The 14,135-nt window shown below is 36.9% G+C and overlaps 1 protein-coding gene across 2 annotated transcripts in view; it reads left to right on the top strand.

The window, feature by feature from the left end:
* The window catches only part of LAMA3 (laminin subunit alpha 3), a 157,831-nt gene that overhangs the window by 44,862 nt on the left and 98,834 nt on the right, over positions 1 to 14,135 (top strand). The window contains exons 15-23 of one of the 2 annotated variants that reach the window (XM_087707173.1): positions 2,459 to 2,558; positions 3,481 to 3,533; positions 5,154 to 5,259; positions 6,103 to 6,202; positions 7,185 to 7,341; positions 9,434 to 9,566; positions 12,360 to 12,502; positions 13,107 to 13,207; positions 13,313 to 13,466. In XM_087707173.1, coding sequence (XP_087563299.1) covers positions 2,459 to 2,558; positions 3,481 to 3,533; positions 5,154 to 5,259; positions 6,103 to 6,202; positions 7,185 to 7,341; positions 9,434 to 9,566; positions 12,360 to 12,502; positions 13,107 to 13,207; positions 13,313 to 13,466 — 1,047 coding nt within the window. Of the gene's footprint in view, positions 1 to 2,458; positions 2,559 to 3,480; positions 3,534 to 5,153; positions 5,260 to 6,102; positions 6,203 to 7,184; positions 7,342 to 9,063; positions 9,203 to 9,433; positions 9,567 to 12,359; positions 12,503 to 13,106; positions 13,208 to 13,312; positions 13,467 to 14,135 lie in introns of both variants that reach the window. The other variant, XM_087707174.1, reaches the window with a different exon arrangement.

The following is a 14,135-nucleotide window of genomic DNA, read 5'->3' as shown; positions in this document are numbered from 1 at the left end:
AGCCGCACAAGCTATTGTGGGTGCACCTAGGTACACCCACGTTACACCTATCCTCCGTGAGCTGCACTGGCTACCCATTGGGCTCCGGACACACTTCAAGGTGCTAGTCGTTACTTATAAAGCCCTTCATGGCATCGGACCTGGGTACCTGAGAGATCGCCTCCTGCCAATTACCTCCCAAAGACCGATTCGATCGCACAGACTTGGCCTCCTCCGGATTCCATCTGCCAGCCAATGCTGGCTGGTGACCCCCCCCCCCCCGGGGGAGAGCCTTCTCTGTTGTAGCTCCGGCCCTCTGGAACGAGCTCCCTGTTGAAATCTGGACCCTTACTACCCTCCCGGCCTTCCGTAAAGCTACTAAGTCCTGGCTGTTCTGGCAGGCTGGGGGCTGTTGAAGTATCCAGCCCCACTTCATCTGGGAATGTTGTCGTATTTTAAATTGTTGTATTGTCTTGTATTGTCTTATTTATCCCCTTTCCCTGTTTTATTGTAAGCCACCCGGAGTCCTTCGGGAGTGGGTGGCATACAAAACCAATAAATGAAATGAATGAAATGAAATGAGTTATGTGCTGCCTCCGGTGTCTCCAGAATCAGACAGCAGCGAGACAGAGGAACAGGCTCCCCCTGTTCCCAGTGAGCACATGTGCAGACCTGCCAGAAGGCAAGAACAGTTTAAATAGAAGGGATGACTCGGGAGTAAGGTTTGGAAGTGATTGGCACCTCCCATAGGACATAAAGGAGGAGCAAAGGCACATAAGCCTTTGCAGGAAGCAATTTGGTTCATGCTGGTCAATTTACATTTTGAAACTCTATTTGGACTCTCTGTGCCATGTGGCCTTGCCAAGCTAATTGCTAATTAAATCTTTGGCAATGTTTTCAAAGAAGATAAAGGTGGGTGCTTATCAGCCTTATTCTGAAGGACTTTGGCAGCCTCCTATAGAACTCTTTCCAACTATTTAGGACTATATTACCAACTGTGAATGAATATAATTCATAGCCTTTTAAATAAAAAGAGGGTTTTTGGACCTAATTGTGTGCTTTTTATTGTATCAGGAAGCCTAGGTAAGAACAATGTCAGAAAAGTGGGCAAGTTCATATTCTGTGAAAGAGAATATGAACCATCTACAGGTGTCTAGAACAACTCAAGTAACTATATTAGCAGATCCAGTGGAATTATAAGGAAGTTAAATAATTTCAAGATTAGGGGAACAAAGTTGTTACAGGTAGTCCTTGATCTATGATTACAATTGGGACTAGAATTTCCATTTCTAAGAAGGCGATTGTTAAGTGAGCCATGCCCAATTTTACAACTTTTTTGCCATGGTTTGCTAAGTGAATCACTGCAATTGTTAAATGAATCATGGTTTTAAGCAAATCTGGCTCGCCCATTGAATTTGCTTGTTGGAAGCCTGCTGAAAAAGTCACAAATGGCGAGCACATGATCCTGGGACGCTGCAATCATCATAAATGCATGTCAGTTGTCACTTCAACTTTGATCATGAGATCATGGGGACGCTGCAATGTTTGTAAGTGTGAAGACCAATTATTAGCCACTTTTTTCAGTGCCTTTGTAACTTTGGTGGTTGTACGTCAAGGACTACCTATATCAGGGCTGTCAAACTGGCGGTCTGTGGACCGGAAGTATCACACATAGGCCACACCCACCCCAGCTCCGCAAAGGCAAAAACCATCGTGATAGGTCACAATATGTCATGTGACTCAATTGAGTTTGACACCCATGACCTACACCATAAGAGCTGCTTGATAGTGGGAAATGAAATATTGTGTTGTAATAATAGGAAGCATTTTCACCAGAAGTGTTTAAACAGGGGCTAAACATTCAGACATGTCTAGGAATCTCAATTTTGTTGAGCTAATAATCACATATGAAAGGTCAACAATATGTCATAGATTCTTTGGCAAAATAGCTGAGTGGGCTATTTGCCCATTCACAGAATGGCTGCCATGGGAGACATAAAATAGTTTTATCAGCCCTGAATGCTTCTTTTTACCTTACTTGCTTTTTTCCAGACAAAAAAAACTGAGCTGCTATTGCAATCTTGTTTATTTTCTATGTAAAACATGAAAAGATTAAGAGGACGAGGACTCTTGTAGCACTCTGTGGCACACACTAGTGTTTTTCGTTCCATTTGGAAAATTTGTCCTTTTTGGAAAAGTTCTATATTAAATAAGTTAGTTTAAAAAATAATTTCTAAGATTGTCTCTGTTGTAAGATTTCCTACTTTTTGATATAAAATCCTCAGCTTTCCTTTTGAGTCCAGCAAATATTACTGTCAGTATAGTCTAATAGTTATAGACTAAGGCTCACTTGTTGATATAATTGACAGCTTGTTCGTTGCACTTGTAAAATTGTTCTCTATCTCATTTTTCTACATCATTAGCCAGTATGATCTTTAGTTTTCTTTATTAACAAATGTATTTTCCTCTTCGTTGTTAGGGCTATTGCCAATGCCTACAAAATGTAGAAGGTCCAACCTGTAGCATCTGTAAGCCACTTTACTGGAACCTGGCCAGGGCTAATCCTTATGGATGTATAGGTAACTGGGCTTATAATGAAAATCAAATCTATTTTCCTCCTATTATTTTCAGGCCATTCGAGATTTTCCAAATCTATTTTATGTTCATCAGCCTTGAAAAGAATAGAGTAGCATGGAGGGATTCCATGCTACTGAAAGATGGGAATGTTTGTGTGTAACACTAGATATTCATGGAGATTTTGCTTTTTGTTTATGTTGCAAAACGCTTTCTAGTGTATTTTGCAAAATGCATACTTTGTATTGTATACAATATGGATATGTAGTGTATTCCTTCCCCCACAAATAATCACATCATCTATATATAGTAATGTGCTTGCCTCAATCAAAATAGAAATTAGTACTGAACTGACATTATTAATTAATGTCATGGTTAACGCCGGACAAAGAAGTTTGATTAGGAAAAAGAAAACAGATGTTTGCAGAAGACTCGTTAGAGAAAAGAGTTTATATTTAGCACACCCAAGAACAAATAAGAGAGAAAGTTTATGATTCAATTGCTGCCATCTCTCAGAATCCCAGTAAGCATGGAAGTTGCCGGGTAAAACTCAGGTTTATTTCTTGTACTACTCCACTGCCACCATCTTGAAGTTCATTGTTGAAATAGGAAATGCTATTTTAATTTAATTCAATTTTTAAAATTCTGTTCTAATCTTTTGAGACAATCTTGTTTCCTTCTCTCCATTATTTTTAACATTGTGCCTGAAAGTGGGGTTTGGAGAACTTGAAATTTGTACACCCTGTACTGGTGTATCATTGTTGGTCATTTTTTTCTAAGTATTATGGAGAAACTCAAATCTGCCTATCAGCTGTATAAAACCACCAAAACTCAGATGTCCAGGATTTGTCATTTGATTAGGGGACCCCAGTATTATAATCAATTTCTCATTAGCTGAGATTCAGATAACTTTGTTTCCTTTTGCAGACTGCCAGTGTGATGTAGCTGGAGTACTAAGTGGTATTAGAGAATGTCAGCAGGTAAAAGCAGTTTATCTACATTCTGTTTCATATTTAAAAAAATTACAAGTCTTTTTATGAAGTTAAACATTCTAAATTTATTTTATAGATATTTTTCATTTAAGATTGAAATTACAACAATAAAAAGTAATACAAACTTTAAAAAGCAGAATAAAAAGAAAAAATATAAATTCCAAAAAAGAAAGAAAAAACAGAGTAAATAAAAATGGAAATATATAAATAAATGACTATCCCCTTCTTCAGAACAAGTATAAACAATTTTAATGACTTATTACTTTATCTTGACTAAGAGCCAAGGTGGCGCAGTGGTTAAATGCAGCACTGCAGGCTACTGCTAGATCAGCAGGTCAGCGGTTCAAATCTCACCGGCTCAGGGTTGACTCAGCCTTCCATCCTTCCGAGGTGGGTAAAATGAGGACCCAGATTGTTGGGGGCAATATGCTGACTCTCTGTAAACCGCTTAGAGAGACCTGAAAGGCCTATGAAGCGGTATATAAGTCTACTGCTATTGCTATTGCTATCTTAAAATATAAATATCTCCTTCAGATAATCTATTTGTTATCAAGAAACAAATCCTTAAAGTCTTGTTGTTTGGTCCTGATCAGAAAAAGTCATTAAGGGTTATCAAATAAAACAACATATCCATTTTAATCTTGATAAAATAAACCAGCATCATATTCCTTCCTTTATTTTTAATAATCTTTATCTTTACTTCCTTCAAATAATGATTTGGAATTTGATTTCTTTCCATTTCTTCTTTGTCCCTTCTCACAAAATTCTTTAAAACTTCAAAAAAAGGTCTCTTTTGTAAAACCCAAGATATGAAAACTATAGTTTGTTATTTGTATATCCTTTTTAAGACATCAGCTGGGTTTTTCTTTTCCGTGTTCATTGTAATATTTTTTTCCATCTCATTCTTGTAGCCTGTAATTTGGAAATTCATTTTCAACTCAGTCTCAATCTTGTCAGTTAAAACTTGTTGCTCTTCAATCTATTAAAAAATCTATCCATAGAGGCAGACACTCTTACAGTTAGTGACACAGCTTTGTTCTTTGCGATTGCTTTTTAATTTCTTTATCATACTGTAAGTTTTCTGGAGAACACTAAAAACAACTTATTGTATTAAAAATAATATAAATAACTACATTTCAAGTTGTAGATTATTTGTTAAGTTCAGCACTCCATAAATAGTCTGTCGTTCTTATCAATAAAGAGAAAGATCTTCCTCCATAACTCATTAGGAAGGATCACTAATGGAGGACTCTCAGATTGTGACTCTTGGAATTTGTGAAGAAACAAACTTAATAGAACTCAATAGCATATGTTTTGATGTTCTCGGGACCATTTCCAATACATTTCACCTTATAGAGTGGCTGCATTTGAAAGTTAATGGAAATTCACAAGATAATGTTTTCAGTCTGTTCTACTGCTTGGAACCTGTTTTCTGAATTGAAGGAGGACGTCAAACATGTGCATTTCTAAGGAAGCAATCCAATAAAATATTCTATTTGCGTCTATATGCCCATCTACCACATAATGTCCAAAGCTTTCCTCGATGCTACTGTTGATATGAATGGAAAGATTGAAACTCTCCTTGTTTTTCCAACTCTCCCCTTATAGTTGGATGGTGACTGTTACTGCAAACTTAATGTTTGTGGAGGTCCTTGTGATACTTGTGAAGCTGGTTATTATGGCCTGGAAACTAAAAATTATTTTGGATGTCAAGGTACAGTATGGCTTTTTAAAAGCAACACAGAATAATACATTTATGAAAATATTGTTTATGTATTATTGCTATATAACAGCTTTGTTCACAAACATTTTCGAATGTATCTTGTACTTATACCATTTTGAGCCTTCCAAGTAAAATCTAGGAGGTTAATCCATCTTAATCAACTTCAGTTAGGGTAGTGAATAGGCATTTCAAGAGAGGCCAGGGCAAGACAGAACAAGCATCAAACAAAGCTCCCATTCATAGATTGGCTATAGTGTAATACAATCAAACTCATTTATAATTGTAGCTTTTGATAAATATTTTGCTTAAGTAAGACATATTTTAAAATAGATGGCCAAGATAATAAATATTCAGTGTTTTGCAAAATATTTTAAACTTTAGTATGAGAATAATTTAGAAGATAATGGCATCTTTCTTCAGTAGTGACCCTCATGAAAAGATAGACAACCTGTATTGGAAGTGCCGGATGATCCAGACTTCTTATAAATGAGATGGTCTTCAACCAGAGGTGATATTCTGCCAGTTTGCCCCAGTTTGGGCGAACCAGTAGTGGCGGTGGTGGGAGGCTTTGCCCACCTGTACAGATGTTATCATGGACGCTCTGCATATGCGCAGAAAATTCTATGCATGTGCTGAAGCGCTGCGCATGCACACTCCCAGTTCCGAAACTGTAGCCAAGATAAAAGGATTTCATGCCTGTCTTCAATGTTCCCTCTCATTCTGTGATTGAAAAACATGTTATCTTTCTTTCTATAGAAACCTATAGTACTTCTAATAGTGTGTTGTGTTTGTTCTCTGATCCAAAGGTAATTTGATTCTATTTTTCACTGGCAGGATGCAAATGTGATGTGGGAGGCTCTGTAAGTCATGTCTGCAATGACCTGACAGGGGACTGCCAGTGCAGAAGGCACATAATTGGGAAAACTTGTATGGAGTAAGTAAAATGGGAAGACTTGTTTTGTGGCATCCCTCTTCAGTTATGCAAAGCAGGAAAATCACAAGCCACCTGTTTTCCTTCATATTGCAACAAACCCACAAGGTTTAAGGAAAGAAAAACAGAATAACTACAAAGTGTATTTTGCTAGGCATTATTAGACATTTTCTCTCTAGAAGCAAGCTTCATGATTTATAATTTAGTATGAAATGAGCTGTGGTTACATACAAAAATACAATATTTAAGTAGCAATAGCACTTAGAATTATATACCTCTTCATACTGTTTTATATCCCTCTCTAAGCGGTTTACAGAGTCAGCACATTGCCCTTAAAAATCTGGGTCCTCATTTTACAATCCTCGGGAAGATGGAACCTGAGTCAACCTTGAGCCAGTGCGAATTGAACTGCTGAATTGTTGGCAGTTGGCAGTCAGCAGAAGTAGCCTGCAGTACTGCATTCTAACCACTGTGCCTGTACTATGTTCCTAGATGGATTTCATGAGCTGCACCTCAGTTGTAAATTTCACCCAACAAACTGCCCATTTGCTCCTTTCTTTTTAGTTTTGCTTTTGGTGAAGGATGAGATTAATGCTAATCCTGATAGTTTGCTTGTAAGGGCTGTGCTATTTCTCTTTTTATATTAACTATGTACTTAAATATTCATGTGTTATAGCATGATTTGAATTTTGGATTATTTTGAAGTTATTTTTAAAAGACAAAGCAGGAAATATGCTACTTGAAAAAAATGATAAAATATATTGTCGATGTTAAGAAAATTAAAGCATCATGTATAGGGGCAGTGTACTTTGCTAGGGATCCTATGAACAGGAGGAAAATTATTGTCTTAAATGCAGATTTTCCAATGGCTTGTGAAAAACAGTAGGTTAAACAAACATTTGACTCAGTAGAGTCTTATGTTAATATATAGCACATTAATATTTAAAAAGAAAGCAAGACATTGTTATTATCTTATTTATGAAAGGGCTGAAAAGAATTATTACCTACCTGATTTACATCACATGAAGTTTGAAATTGAGGATGGTACGTCTCCTAATGGAAGAGAAGTCCGGTTTGGTTATAATCCTCAAGAATTTCCTGGTTTCAGTTGGAGAGGTTATGTGCCGATGTCTTCAATACAGGCATGTACTTTACTTTGGTCCAGATATGTTGTGTGAATTAATCCTGGTTTGATTGCACCATCTCTTTAATCCTACTGGAATTGTTTTCACAGATTTAAATCTCTTTAGTTTTGCCTATTCCCTGTTTAGATTTGTTGGTTCATGTCATCTATCAAGACAGGCAAGACAGTAGTTTTGATCTAACACATTTGAAGTGAACAAGGTTAGGAAAAACTGTTAGGTGGTGAAAGAGGAGATGGAAAACACAGCATTCCTCAATAAAATTTGGTCTCTTTATTATACTGTTTGCAGAAAGATCTAAATGTTGATTCCAGAGGTGGGTTGCTGCCAGTTTGGCCTAGATTGGCCAAACCAGTAGTAGTGGTGGTGGGAGTCTCCACTCACTCTCCCAGACACAGAAGCGCAGAAGTGTTGTGCGCGGGCAGGAGCACACCTGAACTGGTAGTAAAAAAATTAGCAACCCACCTCTGGATGATTCCATCTAATTTTCTTAGCAGTAATTAAGACATCCTGGAATGGCAGATTGATATATACCTATAACACTTTTTCACAAGTTAGGTGCTCAGGCTTTAAAGAAACCTTGGTTCTTCTACACTACAGCCATATAGAAATATTTGACAACGTGCCTTTTTTCAGCAGCAGTGTTGGGAACTAATAGAATTCAACCCACTAAGAGTAGTTGTGTGTTACAAAACCTGCATTTTTATATGAAAAACATATAGCTAGTATAATAACAAAAAAGGAGAAATATATTCAGAAATTAAATTACCTGCAGGTTTTGATTCGTTAATTGAATTCCTTTTAGTGGTATCTATTTATTTAACATTGGGATTTAGCATTAGATATCCTTGTTTGCCCAAACACCAATTAAAATGTAATTTAAAAGTATGGTCAAATTGAAAGCAGCTTGTTGACAACACTGGGAATTATTCTTGGTTATTTTTTGTGGCATTGATTTATGAGACATGAGACCACAGCCCATCTGCTTTCACTCTACTGGTCAACCTCATATTTGAAAATAAGAACAGTGAGAGTAGGATTAACTTATTTGTAGACTTCTGAGAAAAAATTGAGGTAATGCTGTGTTTTCATCTCAAATATACCTGAAATAAAATTGTTACATTTCTATGAACATAATAAAAAGAATGATTTTGAAGAAAATGATTGTCTTCAAACAATTATAAAAAGAGGCATAATGCATGGAACACTTTCTTGCATTGTTAATAATAGTGAGCTATAACACAATATTAATATATTAAAGGGGAAAACACCCTATTATTCAAATATCTAATATAAAATTGGCCAGAGAATGGCCATAATACAACGTATATAATATTTGATTGTTCGAATGCAACATTTCACCAAATTAGTATCAAAGGTAATTGGATAACACTACATGATACAACAGTCCCTCACTGATTCACTTGGCAATCATACTAGAAATGAAAATCCTGAATTCAGTCAGGTTTATCTCAGGAAGATGAATATAAGAAAGTAGCCTTGGAGATGAGCCTCAGACCATTGGCAAATAAGGCATTATATCTAAACATATCATATATACTTGATTGGGTTTCATTGGGAAATATTTTATTCTTTTTGGACCTAGAGTAAAGTCTACCCAGAGTGTTGACTTTTCTAATGTTTCTAGATGTTTCTTATCTTTCGGTGGTAGTATTAAGTAATTTGCTTTCCTGTCCTCTTCTTTGCTTCTTATTTTACCAGCCAGAGGTGATAGTTCCTGTCACTGTGACTTCTCCTAAGCTCTTCCATCTAGTACTGCACTATGTCAGCTTGGTTTCAAAACACTCTAAAGGGAAGATCTCAATTGCTGAGGGAAAGCATTTTGATCCTAATAACACTTGTAAGTGAATTACATTTCTTGCTAGGTTTGCCTGTCTTCTTTCTTCCTTACTTCAGAAAAGGCTTCTTTCTCTATGTATTCAGCTGCATGTCTGTATCTATTTATAGAGAGAGAAAGAAAGAGGTTTTTTTCCCCCCTGATAGACATTGAATATTTTGCTTGCATGGCTTACCCTTTTGACACTTTATGGCTGTCTATCTTTTTCTTGTTTTATTAACTTCCATTTTACAGAATGAAGTCAGGATAACTTTGAGTGTGAAGAAACCAAAACCCTATTTATTTCATGTTATCTTGAGGTATATAAATCCTGGTACTGCAATAGTATCTGGCCACATAACAGCTTATCAGTCTCGGACCCTAAAAGGTAGGTAAGCAGAACGGATGCAATGAAATTCTGTGCAATTCAGAGTGTATTTATATTGATAGGTGTTGTATCAGCCATGGATTTTCTTTTCTGCATGCACATTGTATTATTTTCCCCCCACATGGAGACTGTGCTTGTGTAACACATTTAATCAGTTTTCTTAAATACCATGAGTTGCTTGCTTTTAACACCATATATTTCATTAGTGGTTATTGTCCTTTTCTGAGCCTGTCTGTGTGCATTTGACTTAATACATTATGCCAGCCTATTTACATAGTTCAACATAGAATCTAACCTCAGAAAATAGGATAATTCAGTTATTAGTTAAGTGTTTTATGTGATCATAAATACACTATATTGCCAAAAGTATTCGCTCACCCATCCAAATAATCAGAATCAGGTGTTCCAATCACTTCCATGGCCACAGGTGTATGAAATCAAGTACCTAGGCATGCAGACTGTTTTTACAAACATTTGTGAAAGAATGGGTCACTCTCAGGAGCTCAGTGAATTCCAGGATGGAACTGTGATAGGATGCCACCTGTACAACAAATCCAGTCGTGAAATTTCCTCGCTCCTAAATATTCCACAGTCAACTGTCAGCTGTATTATAAGAATGTGGAAGTCTTTGGGAATGACAGCAGCTCAGCCACGAAGTGGTAGGCCACGTAACCTCGTCCAACATCAGTGTGTGACCTCACAAATGCGCTTCTGGAAGAATGGTAAAAAAATTCCCATGAACAGCTTGTGGACAGCCTTCCCAGAAGAGTTGAAGCTGTTATAGCTGCAAAGGGTGGACCAACATCATATTGAACCCTATGGATTAGGAATGGGATGTCACTTACAGTAAGTTCATATGCGAGTAAAGGCAGGTAAGTGAATACTTTTGGCAGTATAGTGTATGTGTGTTCTGAGTGATTTAAATCAGTTTTCTTTGAAGATATTTGAAAGCTCACATAAACCAAATTCAGACAAAATTTTAGGCAATAGATTGAATTGGCACCCTGATTCAGTTCAAGATTCTGTGGGCATTTCTGCTAGGCTACGGGTGATCTGTCTGCCCTTATTTATAGTTACAAAAGTGACATATAAAATACATAGTGGCAGAAATATCCTATTTGGTCATAAATCCAGAACAAATTGTTTTAATCACTCTGGATATAAGCAGGGTCAAACTAAATAAAAGTATAAAAAAACCCAGCTACTCAGGTGGTGTGCTCTTCCTTAAAATTTTTTTTACTTATCATTGAACAAGTGTTTATGAAAACAAGCCCTACATCCCAGCAAATTAAACAATTTTCAGTTGCTGTATTTTTCTAGTATCCTTTGTTGTCACAAAGGATGCCGACATGTGTATGTCATGCTCACGATCTTCATAATTAATCCATATTTCTCTGTGCTTGCCATTATTAGATCTTTAGTGCTGACAGATGTTTCTTAAGGTGCTTTTAGGAAAAGTGGTTTTGGCAGACTTGCTTCTGGCTTTAATCATATGCCTTTAAGAACTACCATTTCCAGCTCCTATGTAGCAAACTATGCTATTTGACAGGGATTAGAACTTGAAATACCGGTGCTTTGTCTGAGAGGTTAATAGAATGTGAATGGTACATATACTGAACTTTGGTTGGATGAGTATTTCTCAATTTGATAACTTTAAGATGTGTGGATTTCAACTCCCAGAATTCCCTAGTCAGCTTGTTTGAGAAACATTAGACTAGATGAATTATACATCTTTAAAGCTGTAGATTATGAGTGCTATTAGGAGACAGGTACAGTTGACCGACATTTTTTACTGCTGATAACTTTTTTGAGCATTCATTTACTGGAAGATTTAAGTTGGTTGCCATGAAGTAGATCAAGTTTGCATTTGATGAACTTCATGGCTAAATTTAGGATTCTTTTTGCTTGAATGAAGGTACCATAAGCAGCAAACATTTTTGAATTTATTTACCTGAGAATAAAATAACTGTCTCCATGTTCTCGTCTAATTTGGTTTCCTCATTTTATTGTCCAACTCTGTTTCTTGCATCCCAACTGCCTACTTATTTCACACAACAGTCATATAGAAACAAACCAAGATTTTATCTGTAAGGAGAAACTAACTGAAGGTGCTGAGTTCAGATGTCACAGGAAACTCCAGCTTTAATAAGGCAAAATATGAGCTCCAAAGCTAGGTATAGCGGGAACATGGACACATGGTTTGTTCTGTTGTTCTAAATCACACTTCATTTATCTAGGATCATTGCATTAGAATCAGCCTGCAAATTCTCCAAGGAATGGTGTCCATGCTGGCAGATCATGTATGAAAATGTACTTGAGTCCTTTCCTTAGCCCCTTCTGTGGCTGACTGTCTAATTTGAATTAAGTAATGTTATTGTAAACGACACGGTGGTTCAGTGGCTAAGACACTAAGGTTGTTGATCAGAAAGGTCGGCAGTTCAGTGGTTCGAATTCCTAGCACCACGTAATGGAGTGAGCTCTCATGACTTGTCCCAGCTTCTGCAACGTAGCTGTTCGAAAGCATGTAAAAATGCAAGTAGAAATATAGGAACCACTTTTGGTGGGAAGGTAACAGTGTTCCGTGCACCTTCAGCATTTATTCATACTGGCCACATGACCACAGAGACGTTTTTGGACAGTGCTGGCTCTTCGACTTTGAAACGGAGATGAGCACTGCCTCCTAAAGTCAGGAACAACTAGCACATATGTGCTAGGAGAACCTTTATCTTTACCTAATGTTATTGTTGGATGAATAATACTCAATAAATTATTAATTTGATTGTTTTTCATCAGGGACTCATCAGAGCAAAGACATCTTCTTCCCACTCAGTAGAGAGCCAACTTTTGTAACTGTTCCAGGGAAAGGTTTTGCAGATTCATTTTTATTGGGACCTGGAACTTGGATATTTAAAATCAGGGTAGAGGGCGTCCTTCTGGTAAGAAGAAGATCTATCACAATAATATTTATATTTTCGGAAACTAATTCTCTGCTAGAGTACTCCCAAACAAATAAAAGGGAAATGTCTATTCAGAAAATTAAATCTCACACTGGTGTAAAGAATGAGTCAGACACCTGCTTCAAGCACTAGTAGTAGAATCTGACTTATCCTTGAAATTCATCCCTATAAAGGCAGTAGGAATCTGATGGATATGTTGAATATAGAATTGTGCTTTTCAACCACAATTGCACATAGGATTATTTGGAAATTTGTTTCAATATGGGTAGACTACATATAGATTGATAACTGTTATGTGACATGTGAATTATATTATTAATCTTGAATGGACTTTAGCCTGAACCTTGCTTGCAAATCTTTATTATAACCGTCTCTAAATTGAGTATTCTCAGAGATGTGGACTTTTTATTCCCAGTTTCCCAGCCAACATCTCTGTTATTGAGAATTCTCGAAATTGAAGTTCACATCTATGCAGAATGCACAGGCTGGAGAAATCTGGTTTATTAAGTAATTTTGTTGAAACGTTCATGTAAACATTAATGGCTATTAATATGCTTAAGCTGGTATTATTCTGTTACTTTAGGATTACCTCGTCCTCTTACCTCGTGACTACTATGAAGCATCCATCTTGCAATTTCCTGTTGTACAGCCTTGCACATATTCAGGATATGTCACAACAGATAAGTTAGTATCTCAGGAACATTAATGGATCTTTTATTATGAATCTCTAAAATTTATGATGATGATCCAGTTAAACACTTTCTGTTTTTTTTAATTTTTATTTTCAAGTTGTTTGCAGTATGAAAACTTGCCAGTGAACAAATATCGCTGTGTTTTTGGTACAGAGGTAACATTTTTCTTGCATGGGGGAGAATACCAAAAAACAACTTTCCAACAGCCAACAATCAAACATCCAGTGATGTCTCATATTAGTGGTCAGGAGGTAAGATATCCTTATAGAATGAAATTGGTTACATAGTGCCTACAGTATTTCCTGACAGTCTGTGTAATAGAACACACCAAAGAGGATATACAGTATATTGTGTAAAAATACTGTAGAGATAGTTCTTGCTTCCTCCAGTGTGTGTGTGTGTTTGTGTGTGTATGCGTGTGTGTGTGTGTGTGTGTGTGTGTGTGACAGGCAGTGGTGGATTCTTACTGGTTCAGACCAGTTTGGCCGAACCGGTAGTGGTTTGGCAGCCTGGGTCGCTGGAACTGTAAACCACTTAGAGAGGGCTGTAAAGCACAGTGAAGCTGTATATAAGTCTAAGTGCTATTGCTATATAACCATCCTCCTCAAAACAGGGCATGATAAAATGTAGCATCTGTGTCTCTTTCCTCTGAATGCTTAAGGGTTGTTACCCCTCCAAGGTAAATCAGATAGGAAACACAATTAGATGAACTCATTCTATTTTATTGTAAGGCTACATCAGCAGAATCTTGCAAGTCTAAACGTACAAACTTCCCACCACCACTTATAACTGCTTGATCAATTAGGGCGGGTCCTTCCTATGTTTCTTTTCCTGACTGTTAAGCCACGCAGGCTCCTGCATCTCTTGTCTGATTGTTTCCTAGGCAAAATCTCTTCCCCTTATTTCCCAAGGTCATCCAC

The sequence above is a fragment of the Thamnophis sirtalis genome, unplaced genomic scaffold, assembly GCF_051295495.1.
Source record: "Thamnophis sirtalis isolate CommonGarterSnake01/CBP01778 unplaced genomic scaffold, rThaSir2_p1.2 scaffold_2, whole genome shotgun sequence".
In the NCBI taxonomy this organism is placed as follows: Eukaryota; Metazoa; Chordata; class Lepidosauria; order Squamata; family Natricidae; genus Thamnophis; species Thamnophis sirtalis.
This window is presented reverse-complemented; position numbering and strand designations above follow the sequence as displayed.